The following is an 18,738-nucleotide window of genomic DNA, read 5'->3' as shown; positions in this document are numbered from 1 at the left end:
GCTCAGTAGAAGCATGAATGAATGAATGAATGAATGAATGAATGAATGAATAGATAAGCCACCTGGGAGAGGATTCTGGTTGAAAAATTTTTTTTTTCATTTCAGTAGAAGACCCACAAAACACTGAAAACAAAAGCATGAAATGCATTACTTTTTTTTTTTTTTTTTTGCGGTACGCGGGCCTCTCACTGTTGTGGCCTCGCCCGTTGCGGAGCACAGGCTACAGACGCGCAGGCTCAGTGGCCACGGCTCACGGGCCCAGCCGCTCCGCGGCATGTGGGATCTTCCCGGACCGGGGCACAAACTCGTGTCCCCTGCATCGGCAGGCGGACTCTCAACCACTGCGCCACCAGGGAAGCCCCATTACATTTTAATATAATCAGGATAACCTGAACTCGATTGTGAGTGAAATTATCTGATTCCAGGGTTGATATTCCTCACTACTCTGTCTAGTTCAGTCCAAATCCCTTGAATGGCAGCTTTGAAGCCATTTTCTCATGTTCTTTGTGAAATAGGAATGGGGATTATGACCTTCTGTATAAACCTGTGTACATACAACAGGCAGTGTGCATGCATGTTGATGCCAACCTTCCATCCTGTGAGTTAAATAATTCTGACTAAAATGTGCCAAATCCTTTGGGATGTTTCATTCTTCACTCAAAATATCCATATATATCCTGACAAGTTCTCATGACAGCCAAATATCATGTCTTTCTTACTTTTTCATCTTATGACGATTTCCCTGGTGGCCACTGTAATGCTACTTGCAGTTAATGAAAGGGTATGAAAGGGCTTCTAGAAGGTGACATCTGGGATTATTATGTCGTGTACCTTCAGTCCAATGACAGTTAACTCTGGTTTCCCAATATTTAGGTGACCTCCTGAAAAATCAAAACTGGATAATTTTAATTAAAACAGTTTGATAAAATTCATCTTAAAAATTTGAAAGAGGAATGAGAGAATCTTGATGTCTTGAAATAAAAGAAAATGTTAGGGCAAAAACACTGGCCTTGGACAGACTAAATAGTCCTGTTTCACAGATTTCCTGTGATTTTGCTTGACATGGCCCATGACACATCATCCCTGAACAAGTGATCTTGAGATTCTATTAAGTTTTTGTTTTTGTCTTTCAAAGTATTGTTTACTGTCTGGAGAGAATTTTGCTTTGCTGCTTTATGTACCAAATAACGGAAATATTCTTTCTTTAAAGAAAGAGAAACCATGACAAATTCGTTGAGCCTGGAGTTTAAATATAGAATTCAAATGAGTAAACTCTTGTCCTAATCTACTTCAGACCTCCTGAACCGTTCATCAGACCTTAAAATGAACCTCCTGTGGTCTCTCTTGGGGGAGGGAGGAAGATTAGTGATATGGCTTTTCTCTGGTTTTATAATGAAGATGTTCTGAAATCCACTGAATTTCATAGCTCTGTTCAAGATTCATTTGTATTTGCTGCAAAATCAACCAATCTTAGAAACCCATGTCACTGTCATCTTCCTCCACAGTTTTGATCTTTTCCCACGGGATCAGGAGACACTGAACTTCAGTGAATTAACAAAAATGCACATCAGAGTTGCTGGATTTTCCCCAGTATTGTTTCTTCCAGCCTGAACTTTGTCAAAAGAGTCATCCTGGATTCTAAAACTTCCCCCTTCCCATGGCTTTATGGGCATCCAGTGTACAGATGGGTATACATTGTACAGATTTGCCAGTGTTATGGGAGTGAGGGGTATGTTATGAACTGTAAGCAGAAAGTAGCCCTCTGCACATTCGTGAATGTTGCCTGCCCAAACACCAAGGGAGACAAAATTGCAGAGAGAACAAACACTAACCCATTTTTATTCAATTCAAAATTAATAAAAGGTAGTAAGAATTGCATTGCTTTAAAAAATGTCACAGTACATTTAAAAATACAGAGAAAAATTTGGAATAACTTAAATGTAAATAAATTTTTCTAGATCCAAAATAACACAATGAGCTCTAAACAAGAATAAGTTGGGTTTATGTATATTACCACAAAAGAGTGACAATGGTCTATAGTTAGGTGAACTAAAAGCATGACGTTGTACAGCAGATCTCTAGAACTTATCTTGGAATATTGAATTATTGGGCACCTCCTTATTAAGGCTTCTATCATATGCCTCCTGTTTGCCTATCCATTCTCCTCTTTTGCTATTATGACATTTCCCCCCACCCCTGCCCTCCATCATCTTTCTCTCTCTCCCTCCTTACTTCCCTCTTTCTTTCCTATTCCAGCCATATTAAAATTCCTATAGCCTAGAAGTCATCGTGCACCCTCTTGAAACCTTACATGTGTTCTGTTTTCCCTGTTTGGAACATACAACTTTGTTCCTTCCTATTCTCCCACATCTCTTTTGCCCAATTAACTTTTTCATCCTCTGATCTCAGATACAATAACAGTGCCCTCTGTGGTTTCCCCATGATGCCACGTGGCGATCTGGTTTCTCTCTGCCCTTCCCACTAGCCAGGGTCTCCTGGATCTGGTTTCTCTCTGCCCTTCCCACTAGCCAGGGTCTCCTGGATGATTCTGTATTCACCACTGTTTCTACTGCATCCAGCATAGGGCTGGGCTGTGCATAAAGAGCACTGAATGGAGGAAGGAAGGAGCACATCGGATCAAGTCAGTCTCCTGATCAGAGCCCTCCCAAGGTTTCCTATTCCACCTAGAATGAAACCTAACCTTCTTTTCAGTGAGTGCAGTGCCTGCCAACCACTATACGCTCTTTCTTCATCCACTCTGGGCATGGAGCTCGTTTCTTTGTCATCCCGCTCTACGCCATGCCCACTCCCACCTCCTAAGGGCCTCAGCACCAACTCCTTCTCCTGAAAGAAGTAGAAGCTTTCCTTTTTGGTTAGATCTCAGCCCAGAGGTCACCTTCCCTGACCCCTGCTCCATGCTACCCTGCTCTGACTCATGTGAGCCCTGGTGACAGATGTTCCTTTCTTTTTATTTACTTGTTCTTTTGTCTGTCTCTCACCCACAACCTGAAAGATCTCTCTGTGGACACTCATACTCTGTGTTTTATCACTGCTGCCTCTCTTAGAAGGAGACCTTGTCCATCAAAAGTTCTCAGATATTACTGACTAAATAGGTGAATGAATGGAGAAAGGAATATTCATTTTCTCATCCTGCTATAGTTTAACATGAAGTCTTAGGTCTTGAGAGTAAAAGAAAAAGCTGGAGGTAGGCAAACTGACAGTTGAAAAATGGGAGCTGATAGTCTGATTTTGGGCCGGGGGAAAGACCAAAATCGGTTTAGATAAAATAGCTGGGAGGACATAAGCAACATCAAGGATTTTGATAAAAGTTACAGCAATATATCTATATCCACCAGAATTACTGTTCAGCATGACAATTTTGAGTTATTGGGGTGAATTTAATTTCAGATCAATAGTCTCTATTTTGGAGAGAGAAGAGTAATATTAGAGGTGGAAATGCCTAACGGTTAAGAACCAAATTAACATGGCTGTGAGTCTGGCCAAGGTGACCAGCTGTGGAGCAGTGTGTGTATCACCTCACCTCTGTAAGCTGCCTTTTCCTTCCCATCCACAGGTGAGCATCCACTGTCCCCTTCCTTCCTGTACTATCACATAGGACTCTGGGAAAGTTTAACGGGAGAATGGCATTAGGGCGTTTTGCAGGGCCAGCATCTTAACAAATTTGAGTAATTGTTTATTCACTTAAGTAATAATAATAATTAATGATTTCTTAAGAAGTTTTTCTGCCCCAAATGTTAACATGTAGAAAGATAGAGTATATGAAGGCTAAACTGCAGTTCTCAGAACAAGCCACTTCCCAGAGCATTTCTCCTAGAGAGACCAGCCCTTCTGCATGAAGTTCTCATGTGCATATATACCACCAAGCTATCCACCTTTTGACATTTTTAATGGAAACACTCAAACCATTAAGCTAGAATGTGCTGTCCATGATTTCACAAATATTTAGTTAACAATCATGGGAATTGTACCTGGCAGTGTGGCACAGAAACAGTTCAGCACTTGGATGCACACATGTCCTGGGCCATCAGTAAATATAACAATCTGTGAGTAAAATGTGACCGACCCAGAGCGTCTGGGCTACCCTAGAGACCACTTCAGGCACTTATAAAAATAATACTGTCCGTGACTATAGTCGAGGTTTTTGGCCAGCATCTAATGTCCAAGAAACCCCTGTCTTACACTAAAACCCAAGTTATTTTTATGGCAGGGGTCACTGATGGGAAGATAGAAAAGAAAGTAGAAATGGCAAGAGGTCCTGCAGCACATTGTAAAATCCTGCCTTGTTGAGTGGCAGGTGCAGCCACCTTAGCTATTCTGCTGTAACCTTCTAGAACACTGTGAATGTCAGGGTAATGGGAACCCAGTCATGCCTCCCTCACACCTCGGTTGCGACTCCTTACTTTCCAAAGCCTCGTCTTCTCTCTCCTTTCATTGAATCATCACTAACTCTGGGAGAGGAAGTCACACCCTGCAATCTCATATTTTATGTTAGATGAAATGAATCTAGGGCGACTTGATCAGAATAAAAGACTATTAGGAGCAGCCTTATTAAATTGCTATTTTTGTAGGTTAAAAAATGGTCTGATAGTTCAGCATTTCTCTTAGGTGTTATGGCCAGTCCCTGTTAATTGGGAGGCGACCTCAGGTGTAACACATTAGCCTGTATGCTCCCAATAGGTTGTACAGCTGATTCAATTAATGACTATTAAATGTATAAATTAACTGTACAGGATCCTAAAAGCAAATAAAGTAACTAATTAATAAGAAAAAACCCCAAAAACAACCTAGTCATCAGAACAATGGACTTTCATATGCAGATTACCGCAGCAGTGTGGGAAAGCAGCCCTTAGGTCTGCCCTCTAACTTCAATTATTTCTGAGGGATTAAACCTGTTACTTTTGCCAAACATGGTTAAAATGAGCTATGAGAAACCCCCTGAAGGTTTTAATGCCGCGTGACTTCACTCTGTGCTCATTCCTTAGGTCTGGGCCTGGATGCCAGACCATCCGAGGATTAATTAGCACACTGGCCACAGGGGGCAGAGCCTGGGGAGAGTAGGGAGCTGCCAGGGTCTCTGCCTCAGCTGCATCACTGGGCCTGGGGAGGATCATCCAGATGCCAGGCCCAGACCCTGTGCTCTGCCTGCCAAGGCCCTGGTGGTGTAAGCCAGCTGGCACAGAGTGTGCGCAACCCTCGAGTTTGCGGCCAGTTAGTTGCGCGAAACACTTTAGGACCAGGGGTTGGCGCAGGAGGCATTTCTCAGCAAGGAGCTGTTGTCTGACCTGAACCTTGCCAGTTCTGCATTCTCAAGCAGTGTCTGATGCAGCCTGTCCCCTCCCTGGGGGAGTGAGGTACAATGGCACACTTGGGTAGAAGACCCAAAAGCTAACAGAAGGAAGCTCCTGCAGCCTTGCTCCCTTTACACGTTGTTTGTGCCCTGTTGCTAATTGAAGATCAGTCTCCTCTCCATTAAACGCGTTCAGTGCACAAAGCAGAAGGTATTTTCGCTTGTGTAGCTGCCTCTTTTTATCTTTAGAGAGAGAAGATGTTCTTCTATCTGTAATACTTAAAAGATTTGCTTTATGTCTAGTAACTTTCTAGGGTGTTTGCCTCAAACTCTTGCTGGGTTGAGCTGGATTGACCTCATTTAGTAGCTAGCTGGGTCTTGGAGGGGAGCATCTAGCACGAATCAGTGTGCCTTGGTTGAAACTGATATCTCATGATCATTCCACTAGGGTAGTTAGAAAGTTGCATGCCTGGCTTTTCCTCAAGGACTGGTTTGGTTTGGGGAACTACAGACTGCCGAGTACCCAAGATAATGGGGTATGCTGTGAGGCACTGGGGAGCTGCCTCACGAATGGAACCTCCTGCTGTACTTGTTTTTGGCTTTCCTTCCTTGCCAGCTGTATGAGCCTCCCACGCCATGGCTTCATCATGTGTACATCTAATGAGCCGTGCATGGAAGCTGCAGGTCTTAGAAGGGGCAATTCACTGAGTGCAGCTCTGACCCAATGTCTGGAGCCCTCCCTGTCATTCTGCTCCCAGGATGCTGCACTGGACCTCCTTGCCCAGAGGTTTCTTCACTCATTTTTGTTGATAATCAAATGTTTATCTATCTATCTATATTTTTTGATGATGCCCAGATCGTGTACCCAATGTCTTACACTTGGATTTGTGTGATCCAGAGTAGCTGACCAAGACCACTCACTCACATTTTCATCATGGACATATCATGTTGGATGAGACTGGTCACATTTGGCTAAAAGCATTTTGACTTAAATAATTTCTAAATTCCCATTCTGGTCATCAGGTGGCGAATGATTAAAACTTGGCAGCTGGGCCTAAGAATCCCAAGAACAATATTAAACAATGTGTAGATTGCTAAGCCCATTGGAGATCTACTAGATTAGAATCTGTCAGCCTGGAGCCCCAGAATGTTTTTTAACAAGTTTCCGGGTACTTCTGTTGTGGTCCGTCCATGAACCTACTATTAGACATCATTGGGATCTAGTACACCCCAAAACTTTTGCTCCAGTCACCCCACAGAAATTAGCGATTCTCCTTGGATTTTTTTGGATGTGGAAGCTTCATGATCATGTACCTTTTTTTTTTTAACATCTTTATTGGAGTATAATTGCTTTACAATGGTGTGTTAGTTTCTGCTTTACAACAAAATGAATCTGTTATATATATACATATGTTCCCATATCCCTTCCCTCCTGCATCTCCCTCCCTCCCACCCTCCCTATCCCACCCCTCCAGGCGGTCAGAAAGCACCGAGCTGATCTCCCTGTGCCATGCAGCTGCTTCCCACTAGCTATCTACCTTATGTTTGGTAGTGTATATAGCATGTATCTTCTGATCTCTCATTACTGTTTCCATTCCAAGCCTTGGGAGCCTGATTTAAATATATGAGTTATTTTTGGAGTTAAAATATTAAATATTTTCATGGTTAGGAGATGCCTTCTAAAACTCTTCATTTTTCCTGATATTTGACACCAGCTAATTTTAATAGCTGGCTTATCAATCTAATAGCTGTGAAGGACTCCGTGTACAGTTCCCAGTTAAGGATAAAATGCTGTGTTTTAGCCTTCTAGGACACTGGGAAATAAAACCAGGCATTGATGAACATGAGTAGACATTTATGTAGAGACAAAAGTCTGTGAATGGAGACAGTCTTCTAATACAATGCCAAGTTCCTGTCCCTATGTCTGCCCCAAGCCAAGCTGACATCAGGACTGGCTAAATAATTTGCAGGGCCTAGTGCAAAATGAAAATGAGGGGCCGCTTGTCCAAAAATTAAGAATTGCAGGGTGGTGGCCGCAGATCATTAAACCTGGGCCCTTCTAAACATGGGTTCCTGTGTGAAGCCAACCCTGGAATTGGTCTCATTTATTAGCTCTGAGAAATATTTCCTCTTTTTTTACCTGTTTATAAGATGGCTTCAGAAGAGCATCTACATAATAATAAGAAGAAAAGAGTTCTGAACTACTGTACAAAATTTTGAGGTAGGTAGACTCAGTTTTAGGGTTCTGTCTTTTTTTTTTGAACCAGTGTTAAATTTGTTTCTACTTCACTTGTGTGAAAGTTTATCCGACCACTAGAGGTATATCTCTTCTTTACTACCACCCCAGAAGGAGCTTCCATTGGGATCTTTTAAAAAACACCAGCCCCATAATCTGAGATTTCAAGCTGGAGTTGAAGCAGTGCAGTGCCTGCTGTTGTTTAGACATTTCCATTGTCTGAAGTTGAAGGTTTTTGTGGGTGGTCCCCCTCTGTTCGGTGTCACTATCAACAAACGTGTGGAAAGAAGAAATAAGCACAGATGAGGACAAGCTTCAATCAGCTCTGCCTTAATTAGCGAGTCGGTTGCATTTGTAGCACAGGCAGAATCAATTAGGGAGCTGGGCTAGGAGACAGCACTGGCCCTGCCATCCGCCCAGCCTGGAGAATGTACGTAGGTGGCTCCACTGAAGAGGAAGAGATGCTGTCCCTGGCCTCCTCCTAAACAAGGCTCCAAGACTGCTTATTTCACCCAACTGTTTTTAGTTCTTTTATTTTCCAAGAATTCCTCCTATCTGCCAGGCTCTCTCTGCCTCATCTATCCACTCTCTTCCTTTCTTTCAAGGGCCTGCCCCTCTGAGGTGTCATTGTGTGGGTTTTTCTGGTTCCCTTGAAGGCAGGGACCATCTCTTCCACTGTCCCTACTGCTCCAGGTCAAGAGTGAAGCATGCAATGGGCACTTGATAGCATGTCTGTCTGTCGTATGGAGCAACCTGGTATTTCTGCAAATTGAAAGGTGGCTTCAAGGCTGATTCCAAAATTTGGAATTCTTCCACAAATGTGGACATGCTAGGAAGAGGGGGCTCATCTACAGCATTGAGGCTTTGTCTGTGTAATGATGCTTTCATTTTTAACATTTCTTATTATACAAAATAATAAAGAATGTTGATAGGCAAAAGGAAGAAAATTTTAAAAGTCACATGTAATCTTACCAAAAAGAACTCACTATAATACCATTGTGTTTATCCTGAAGGCCGTTATATCAGGTATATGTGCTTTAAAAAAAGGTAGATATGTAACTTCTTTAAATGTCTTTTAAAATTAATAGCAAGTTGTGATAACCCTTCTAGTCCCTGAAATACTCTTTACAATATTTTAGATGGCTACAGAGCATTTCAACCTCCTTATTGTTGAAAATATAGTTTGCTTTCCTTTTTTTTGCTCCTATAAATAATGCTGTAATAAGCATCTGTGTATAAATATTTGCATATTTTCTTGATTAATTCCCTATAAGAAATTCATAGAATTGAACTTGGGTCCAATCATATTTAACTTTTGCATTCATAGAAGGCTTTTTATATATTTTAGTTTGTCCATTGATTCAACAAGTATTCGAGTGTCTGCCTTGGGCTAGCTAGGCACCATAAGGGTGTTGGGGCCATAATGTGAGCAAGACAAATAAAGTCCTTTCTCTCATGGAGATGCCAACTATAAATATACATCTCTTCATAGCTGAAGTTTTCAGGGCTTGTCATTGTGTTTGGAATGAACTAAAGCTGTGACTTCTGTCTGGTCTCATATACTACAGTTGATGAAAGCCTCCTTCCTCCAAGAAGCAAACTTGAATCAAATCAAGGTTTTTTATAAAGTTTATGAACTTGGACCTTCAAAAATGTCAGAAAGATGTGAAGAGTGAGGGCCTGCCTGTTTACACACACACAACAGCATCTTGCCAGGCAAGACACAAAGCAAGTGCTTCTGTCCAAGTAGCATTTGGACTGTGGCTTTCCTCAGTCTCTGGAAGGTTCTCAGAATTGGCTCCCTCAGAGGCCTCACAAGGAGGATGATGAACTGATAAGGCAGGGAGTCCTCCTGGACCCCACCTTGCCCTGCTGTGCAAAGCTTCTGTGGAGGCACCAGTTCCACTTCAGGTATTTCCAGATTGCAGAGAATATCCAATTCTGTGCTCATCATCATCATCTTACATAGGATAGTTAGTGCTTCTGCCATTGAAATGAGGTTGTAGCTCAACTGACTACCTGATATGAATTAATACTCATTGTTCACATCTAGGAGATCCATCTTGTCTCTAATTTGGCGCTAGTATTAAACAGCTGCTACCTCCAGACACTTCAATTTGTAATATACACCGTTAAGGAGAAATGGGGACTGACTCAGACACAGTTCTATCAGGTCTGTACTTTCTCCCCCAAATTGCAAACATCTGGACCTGCCTCTTTAAAACCAGCTTTATTGGGCTATTGTGTTTTCACGTTTGAGAAACACAGTCTGCCTTCCCCACTGGAATCTAATGACAGTCTAATTCACTTTGTGGTAGTGGTGTCACAAGATGTGTACAAGTGCTTCTCTCTGCAGCATGTAGAGGGGGAGCACACGTAGTGAGAAGATAAGAAACAAAGGGTAGCTTTCCCCAGGCAAGAAAAATCACAATATGTCCCTAAAGAGTTAGAGAAAAGGGTTTCTGGAAAATAGGTGGTCCAGGGGGTGGTTTGAGACCTAGCAGAAAAGAAAGAGTGTACCCAAGACAGAAGAGAAGGTAATACTGATGACCACAGCATTTATTGGGTGCTTTATATACATCAGCCTCAGCTTAAGTACTCATGCCCTAGGTCCGTGACATATGTGCCCAAAAGATGGTGTAAAATTAAGCCAGGGGCTTTCTCAAACTCCACTGGAGCATGGGAGAATTATCCCAGGGTTGGGGGTGAAGGAGGGTTTGTTGTCAGGAGGAATTACATCATGATGAAGAGTCCATATTTATGTGAAATCATCTCGTGGCCTAGTATCAGTCAGGTCGGAAGGCAGGAATGGAAATCCTCTGGGCCTCTGACAAACAACCTACTGCAGTTTGGGTTTGGAGCTTGTTGGCGATGGGACCATTGCAATGTGTGAAGCTTTTTTGGAAATTTCCATGAGGAGTTTGGCGTCAGAATGAGACAGACATGATCACTGGGACACTGCTCCTCTATTCAGTCTGATTTTATATTGACATGAGCAGTATCCCTATTTTAGGAGAAGGCGAGTGGCACCATGTCTGTTACCCATAGAGCTGAAGATTGGAGAGCTTCCACAGAGCACTCATACCTCTAGCTCCTTAATTTTAGTTTGTCACCTGGTGGCCACAATACAAAGTAACCTAACAAAGCCAAGCATGTTTGATGAACACCTGCTCTCTAGCTATCTATCAGAATTCTGCACTCCCTGGGCACTGACAGATGCTAGGTGTGACCCAGGCAGCAAGAAACAGGGACCTGCACACTTCCCATATCTCCTTCGCTCACATGCACAATCTTGTTCCATTGGATCTCATCAAAAAACATAGATTCAACAGTAAAATTATTAAGAATTTCAAGATAGTGACAGCATAGCATTAAACCAAGAATGGGCCCTTTGAGCATGGGGCGCTCTGTGGCTGCATATGTCATGTACCCATGAAACCAGCCCTGCATGACATCCCTAGGGCTCTGTATGCTGCATCTTGTCAGGGATGTGGAGAGCTGCACCCTGTGTATTGGAAGGGGCCGATTGCATATGGGTTTAGATATGGGGCTCTGCACTTTGAAACCCACCTTCCTCTTACTTGCTCTGCCATCCTGGGCAAGTATTTCACCATTCTAAGCCTCCATTTGCCTACGTGTAAAATAGGAACCTAATAGTACCTTTTAGGGGTGTTTAGGAGGATCAAGTGAGGTTATGGATGAAAAATACCCAGTGCCCAGCACACAGTTATCATCCGGCCAGTGCTGGCTGCCATTGGAGGAATTGGGTGAGGCAATTTCTACAAGCCTTCCCATGGCTGCAGCAACCCTTGTCCAGATGTAATGGGCACAAAATTTGGGTCTGCTGAACTCAAGTGACCTGGATGGGCATCATTGATAGGTGGTTGTTAGCCTTTCCCCCAAGTAACCCCAGCCAGGACCACTGGCTCTCAGTGACTCTGTGGATGGGGAATTGTGTTGTCTCCCGATGGCCACTTTATATATTAATCCCCTGCTTTTAATTGGGAGGGCTCAAACATTCCATTATAATTACATAGGGAAAAACATGATTGCTATTATCACAGAGAGAGTTATCAGTATTGATTCAACTAAATCAAATGCTGGTGGAGGGAGAGGGTTGTTTCTCCAGGACCCTCCACTGGCCTGGATGTTGTGACTGTTTCACAGAGATAAGCAGCCTCGCCGTGCCTGCTGGCATCGGGCATAGGCAGCCGCGCTCGTGCTGGTTCATCTCCCCAGGCTTTAAGCTGCACTAATTGCTTTGGAAGCGAGGCCTTCTCCTGAGCAGCAGCATATGCTGCATGAGTGCCTAAAGCAAAGATAAAAAGCCAGCCGCCTCCTCCTTTATTGAAGTTTAATAATAAAATGGAACCGTCACCATTCCCAATAAATGGTTTATTTTAATTTAGAAAAATAATGGAAACTGGCCACCTTCTGGCACACAGTTGTTGAGGACTCTTTTCCTGGCTTGGCTAATTCTGAACCTCCTGTTCTTTGGTAGCTTGCTCTGAAAGACACTGAGGCCTTGGTGTCGGTAAAATCAACCATGTGTCTCTCCATTTAATAAAACCTGGCCCTTAAAGGGTGAAATAAGTCATTTTTCAAGGTGGATTAGACTGTAAAGTTGTAAACCAGGAAGTTGACATAGGTGTTTAAGGTGTAAAGTTTTGCAGGATTTTTTTTCAAATATTTCTTTTAACAAATATGAAATTAAAGTAGTCTCACATGTGTCTGTCATTGCAGTTCTTTCAGATGATTTTTCCTGTAATAATAGTGAGAGGTCAGCTTGATAGCTCTTGCATTAAGAGGGAAAAGAAGGCATAGATGAAGGCAGTATCTTTACTAAGGCTTAATATAGAGGGGGTGAGTGGCAGAGTGGGAGTTGGAATTCAAGACATCTGGCTCCTGCTTGCTGCTTCTAAGGCACTGATGCTCTCACTTTTCTAGCCAATACACAGAAGCTTTCCCATCCCCATTTCATAGGGAGCAAAATTGAGGCCTGAGAGCCAAAGCTACTTGCCTCGGGGTGTCATAGCCGGTAAATGGACTAGCCAGAACTAGGACTCAGTCTCTTGAATCCCAGTTCAGTTTGATTCTTGCGAAGTCCATGGGGTCTATATACCAGTTGCTAACATACAAGTATAATATGATTGCATTAAATATAAACATTTTTGATCTTACAGTAAGTCGCCAGACCTGAGAATAGGAAAAGAAATCTGTATTGATAAGAAGGCTGCAGGGCAGTCAGCCAGGCCCCTTCATTCCCTTTCAGACACTACCCTTGGAGTGCACACAATTAGAGTTCATCTTCAGCAAATTACTCCAGGCCATGGGGAGCAAAAGCCATGGCTGTTCCATCCATGTGCCCCACGAGTGTGCTGTGTAGGAAGTGCCTGTCTTTGTCTGGCATGGGCACTCAGACAATGTGCAAACCAGGTAATGCAATGACAGTGATTAAGAAGGGGAGGAGAGAGGCATAGATGAGATGAGAAGGATCATTGTAATGCAAGGGGGTCTTTGGGGAGGTACTGTCTCAGCCAGGGTTATTGTGATGGGCTTGGTCATCAAGGTCCTTTGGATTGAGTGGCCTGAATACAGCTAAATCTGGTCAGGCAAAGAGGCAAATTTATTGACTCGCTTACCTGAGAAAACTAAGCATGGCTGGATCTAGGGGCTCAAGCCATGCTGTCTTGACTGTATCTCACCCCCTTCCATTGTGGGCTCTGTTCTTCTTGGCTGTTACCTTTATTCAGATGATCTCTTCCTGTGCAGTGGCTGCTGGCAGGACCAGCCTGACTCCCTGACCTCTCAGTAATCTCAATGGAGAGAGTCTTCTTCCTCACGTTCCAGTAGAAGCCCAACTGTGGCCTCTGGGATGGAATTCACAGACTGGACAGGGCTGATCAAAGGGCCCACCCCTTGATCTGGGAAGGAGAGAGAGAGATGTTAGCCTCATCCAATTTATATAAATTATGGGGTGGCGGGGAAGAAGGAAAATCAGAAGAAGGGGAAAGGATGCTGGACAGGCAAAATCACACATAGCCACTGGCCTTAGAGTTTCCTCTGACTCACCATTAGTCAAGAGAAAGGACCAGACTAGCCCTTGTGTCTCCAGGTCAGTATTATCCAGTAGAACTTTATGTGATGATGGAGATATTCTTTAATCTTCACAGTCCAGTGCAGTGACCACCAACCATATGGGGCTGTTGAGCATTTGAAATGTGGCTTGTGTGATCAAGGAACTGAGTTTTTAATTTTAGGTAATTTTAATTAAATTTAATGTAAATAGCTACACGTAGCTCATGGCTACCATAATGGACAGAGCAGCTCTTAGTGGAGGTCATATTGCAGGAGATGGTTCCCTGGAAGGCAAGACCCCCTGTCCCCGCTTTGGAGGAGAGTTGGGCTGAGGGTTAAATGCAGAGCGTGGAAGACCGGGATGATGAAGTTGAGTTGGTTTAGGTTGTGGAGTAGGAGGAAAGGGAGTTTGGTTGTGAGGGAGAGGACAGGGAGGAAGAAATAAAGGGAGAAACTTTCATCTGTGACATCATTTGGAAACCTCTAACTTGAGGAAATATTTTTTCTGTCTCATATATGAACCCAGTTTCTACCAGGAAGAAACAAAATCACAATTGACCTTGTTATAATAGCAAATTGAGGGAAATTCCATGACATGTTATTGCATTTTACTCTAAATGTCCAACAATAAAAGCAACCATTGCCTGAAGCAACATTCTGCACATGACATGCAGCTACACATGGAGTAAAAGAAAAATTGGTGTGTTATTAAAAAAAACTGTAAACTTGTGTGATTGAACACAATTAAATGCAGTAGACAGAAATGACATCAAATGAATAGAACGAACCAAGGCAGCGTCCAGTCACTGGGATGTGAATCTGGGGCCGGTTAAAGACCAGACTTTCTGATGTGCCTGTCATCCTGCTCTGTGTCCTGTAGGGTATGTTGGGGCCACCCTGAGGTGGTGCTTGTCAAGCCTAAGTCCTCTTGGTGGTCACCACTCACCCACAAGTCGGGTTTCCAAGGGTGGAGGTTCTTGGAGAAGGCAGACTGATTTGCTCTGATCCCCTCTTGCCCACCTGCAGCGGGATGCATGGGCTTCCGCAGATTCAGTCAGCTTCCTAGGTTTGTCCACCGAGTGCTCATGGAGAACATGCCATGAGCTCGGCATCCTGCTGGGCCTTAGGCATCAAGCAAGAATAACAGAGAAGCAGGAAACTTGGTTCCTGGATGTGTGGTTTGCCTGGGTCCCTGGTCCTCAGCATGCCACTTGATAATCACCTGTAGACTCAGCTGCAGCCCAAGTGCAGGGATTAAGAGCAACCATACTGGAGACAAACTGGCCAGGTGTATGTCAAGCTCATAGCCAGTGCCTGGCATGCAGGCTATCTCCCCCACCCCCCACCAAAAAAAAAAAGAGCAGCAGGTGTGTAGTGGAAAGAAGGAAGGCATGAGAGCCGCTGAAGCCAAGCTGGGTAGAACCTGTGCCAGGCAGCTTGGAGGTATGTGAATTTAGGCGCAGTACTGGACCTCAGTCTTAGCATCTGCAGAGTGGGATGATGGAACTTCACAGGGTTGTTGTGAGGACCCAGTTGACTGGTGTTTGTTAAGGACCTAACACAGAGCAGGCTTCCAGAACCGCGGCTGCTCTGGTAAGCATGAGATCATGGTTGCTGGAAGGGTTGGACCAGGGAAGAGGTCTTGTGGGTGGTATGAGGATCCCCAGGGTGATTTGCCAACTTCACATCCAGCCTTGATTCATGTTAGGCTTAGGTGTCATTAAAGCTGATCACCAGGGCTTCCCTGGTGGCACAGTGGTTAAGAATCCGCCTGCCAATGCAGGGGACACGGGTTTGAGTCCTGGTCCGGGAAGACTCCTCATGTCGCGGAGCAGCTAAGCCCGTGCGCCACAACTACCGAGCCTGCACTCTAGAGCCCACGAGCCACAACTACTGAAGCCTGTTCTCCTAGAGCCCATGCTCTGCCACAAGAGAAGCCACTGCAATGAGAAGCCCGTGCACCACAACAAAGAGTAGCCCCCACTCGCCACAACTAGAGAAAGCCCGTGTGCAGCAACGAAGACCCAACACAGCCAAAAATAATAAATAAATAAATTTATTTTTTAAAAAATAAGTAAAGCTGATCACCATAAGGATCCCACTCAAGCTTTCCAGTCCAGTTTGCCAGCAAACCTGCAGTCCATCCTGATGACCAGAAACCCCAGGCAGAGCAGCATCTTAGAACCATCAGTCATGTCCTAGGATCAGTCTCTATGATGCTTCGATCACTTTCGGAGTCCTCAGGCAGACACATTATGAGTGGGTGTCACCATGTGGATGCTGATGGCACACTTGGAGCACTGTTGGGTCTCAGGCACAGTAGGAGAAAGGAAGCCACTCCTAGGCCAGGAAGTCACTGGCAAACCTTTACCACTAACCCAGCCCTCTTGCCCCTCTCCCTCCTAGTGACTTTTCCAGCCATTTCGCCAGCAGACAAGGGTATAGATGCCTTTGGAAAGAGAATAATTCATTTCAATAGAAAAGATACAGTTTTGGAATGGGTCAGTTGGAAAGTGATGCCAGGTGCTGTGTTGCTGTGGACATAGGCTTTGGGCCAGTGACCATCATGTACATTCCTGTGTACCTGGGCATGCACCTGGGCCCGCTCTTGCCTCTTTGTTGGGAAGCAGAAATGTTTGGGTTTCACAGTCACTTTCTTTGTCCCCTTTACTTTCCAGCTAATGCTGGGCTTCTGTGGAACGGACATAGCAGGAGGTCCTGGGGCTGCTCCTGAAGAGGCTTCTTCCCATCTGCCTGTTCCTCGAAGCCCTCTCTATTTGTAGCCTGGATTTCCTTTCCATAGTCACAGTTCTCATGCTGTGATCCAGTCTCTAGCCTCACTCTTTGGCTCTTTGGAGGTGGCTATTGAGCACCTTCTGTGTATCAGAAACGTGGTAGATGTAGGGGACAATAGACAACCAGACATGCCATGTCTTAGGAACATCACAGTCTTAAGTGGGGAGGGAATCTAATCAGGCGATTACACACCTGAAGTGCTAAGTGCATGGTGGATCTGAGCCTGGTGTGCCAGCCTGGGCTTGCAAGGAAGCATTCCAGGCTCTCAGGTGGGTGTTCTGGGAAGGTTCCCAGGGCAGGAGGGGGTGACGTTCAAACTGAGACCCCAAAAGTAGGTAAGAGAGACCATCACGATGGGGAGGGGAGGGCAGAAAATGGATGGAGAGTGTGTTCCCAGTGGAGGGAGGGCATGCATGGAGTCTTAAAAAATCATCAAGAGTGGGAAAATAGAGGGTGGGAGAGTGGAGAGTCATGGGAGATGAAACTGAAGAGGAAAGCAGGAATTTTCAACAAATTGCATACTTTTCACCAAAATCTGAACTACTTTTCCCCTAAAATGTAATCAAAGCTAAAAAAAATACACATGGAAGGTAAATTTTATATTGAATATGTTCTTATGTTTTGAATTTGAAAGGCAGAAGCCAAATTATGACCATTTGGGTCTGAGAATCATTGGTTTTGCCTTGGCATGTGCTTGTTCATTCAAGGTTGGTGTTTCATATAACAGGACAGATGCTAATGGATTTTTTTGCTTTGCTGTTTCAGCACTTCAGGGAGCATCTAGACAAACTTTTTGCCAAAGGAATCGGAATGCTGGATATAGCTCTGAATGAGGCCTTCAACATTCTCAGTGATGTAAGCTCCTCTTTGATTTGCCTTTCTTTTCTCCAGGAGAATAGATGGGATTTTTTAAAAAGTTGTGGACCAGCATTATTGTTAGTCCTGGCTGTCACTGAGCAGTATTCACAGGCATAGAATGTGGGGAAGGTAAGGCTGGCCATATGAGTGATCTGGTGAACCAGGTCCACCTGGTGAAGCCATACCAGCCCCCTGCTGGGCAGAGTTGATGGTGCAGTCTGGTCAGGGGACTCACCTGACACACTCATTGACTCTGGGGCTGTTAGTGTCTCAACACTAGAGCCCCATCTAATGCAGATTTCTTTTCACCTGAAAAACTCTCAGTTTCTTCATGGAGTAGACTCACTTCTTACTGTGTCACACTGAGTCCCTGCCTGAGGCGCTGTTCAGAGGGAGAAGGGCTTCTCTGTGTGGTGTTTAGGGAGTGCTACAAGCTCTACCTATCCCTCCCTCCAGCCCCCTGGAGATTCACAGTACACAGTGCACACTCAAGGCTTCAGTAAGTACTGCAAAAAAGAATGCCGCTTCACCTGCTGTCTCTCCCACTTCTTTGAACAAAGAATCCTTTTTTCAAGTAGCACCTGTTAACATCCTGTGAAATATGTTGGGGAAGCTTGGGTTGGTTATTCTTCTCCTTGAATGCAATTGTGTTAGGCTAGAACAACATGCATCTTTGTGATCTTTTTACTCTGGGAGGGCAGTAGGAAAAGAAATGACTATATTAATGCAGGTTCTGTATCATTTATTTAACTACTATATATTGCATGCTCTTTAGTGTCAGACACTGGGAATAATAAACCAGTGAACAGAATAGACAAAGGGTTTGCTTTAATGGACCTAACATCCTACTGAAAAGGTCAGCAACCTATGGCCCAGGAGACAAATCAGCCTGCATCTTGTTTTTGTAAGTAATGTCTTATTGGAGCACAGCCATGCCCACCTGATTATGTATAGACTATGGCTGTTCTTGCACTACAATGGCAGAGTTGATTAGTTTCAATAGATACCATGTGGCCTGTAAAACCTAAAACATTTACTATGTCGCCCTTTACAGAGGTTTTCTGACCCCAGTTCTAATGGGAAGAGACACATGAAGTGAGTAGTCTTAAGGAGAACAATAGCACCACTGTTTCAGTGTGATAGGACTTGCTTCTTTACACAGTGAGGTCAGGGAAGAGCTCTCTGATTATGTGATGTTGGAGTAGAGACCTGAAGGAAGTGAAGGAGCAGCCATAATGGATATCTTGAGGAAGAAATTTCCAACAAGAGGAACAGCAAATGAAAAGGCCCTGAGGCAGGGACGTTTGACATATTTACAATACAGCAAGGAGACCAGTGTGACAAGAGCAAAGTGGGGAAGAAAGAGTGTACTAAGAGATGAGATCACGGAGGTAGCAGGATCATGTGGACCTAATAGACACTAGTGAGGACTTTGGCTCTTGCTCTGCATAGGATGGAAAGT

General features: G+C 44.1%; 1 protein-coding gene across 4 annotated transcripts in view; it reads left to right on the top strand.

Moving 5' to 3' along the window:
• The window catches only part of CACNA2D3 (calcium voltage-gated channel auxiliary subunit alpha2delta 3), a 795,640-nt gene that overhangs the window by 387,103 nt on the left and 389,799 nt on the right, over window positions 1-18,738 (top strand). For 3 of the 4 annotated variants that reach the window (XM_049715277.1, XM_049715279.1, XM_049715278.1), the window contains exon 10: window positions 17,184-17,273. The exons of the other annotated variant lie outside the window; for it this stretch is intronic. In XM_049715277.1, the coding sequence (XP_049571234.1) occupies window positions 17,184-17,273 (90 nt within the window). The remainder of the gene's footprint in view (window positions 1-17,183; window positions 17,274-18,738) is intronic. 4 annotated transcript variants of the gene reach the window in all.

This window comes from Orcinus orca, chromosome 10 (genome assembly GCF_937001465.1).
Source record: "Orcinus orca chromosome 10, mOrcOrc1.1, whole genome shotgun sequence".
NCBI lineage: Eukaryota > Metazoa > Chordata > Mammalia > Artiodactyla > Delphinidae > Orcinus > Orcinus orca.
This window is presented reverse-complemented; position numbering and strand designations above follow the sequence as displayed.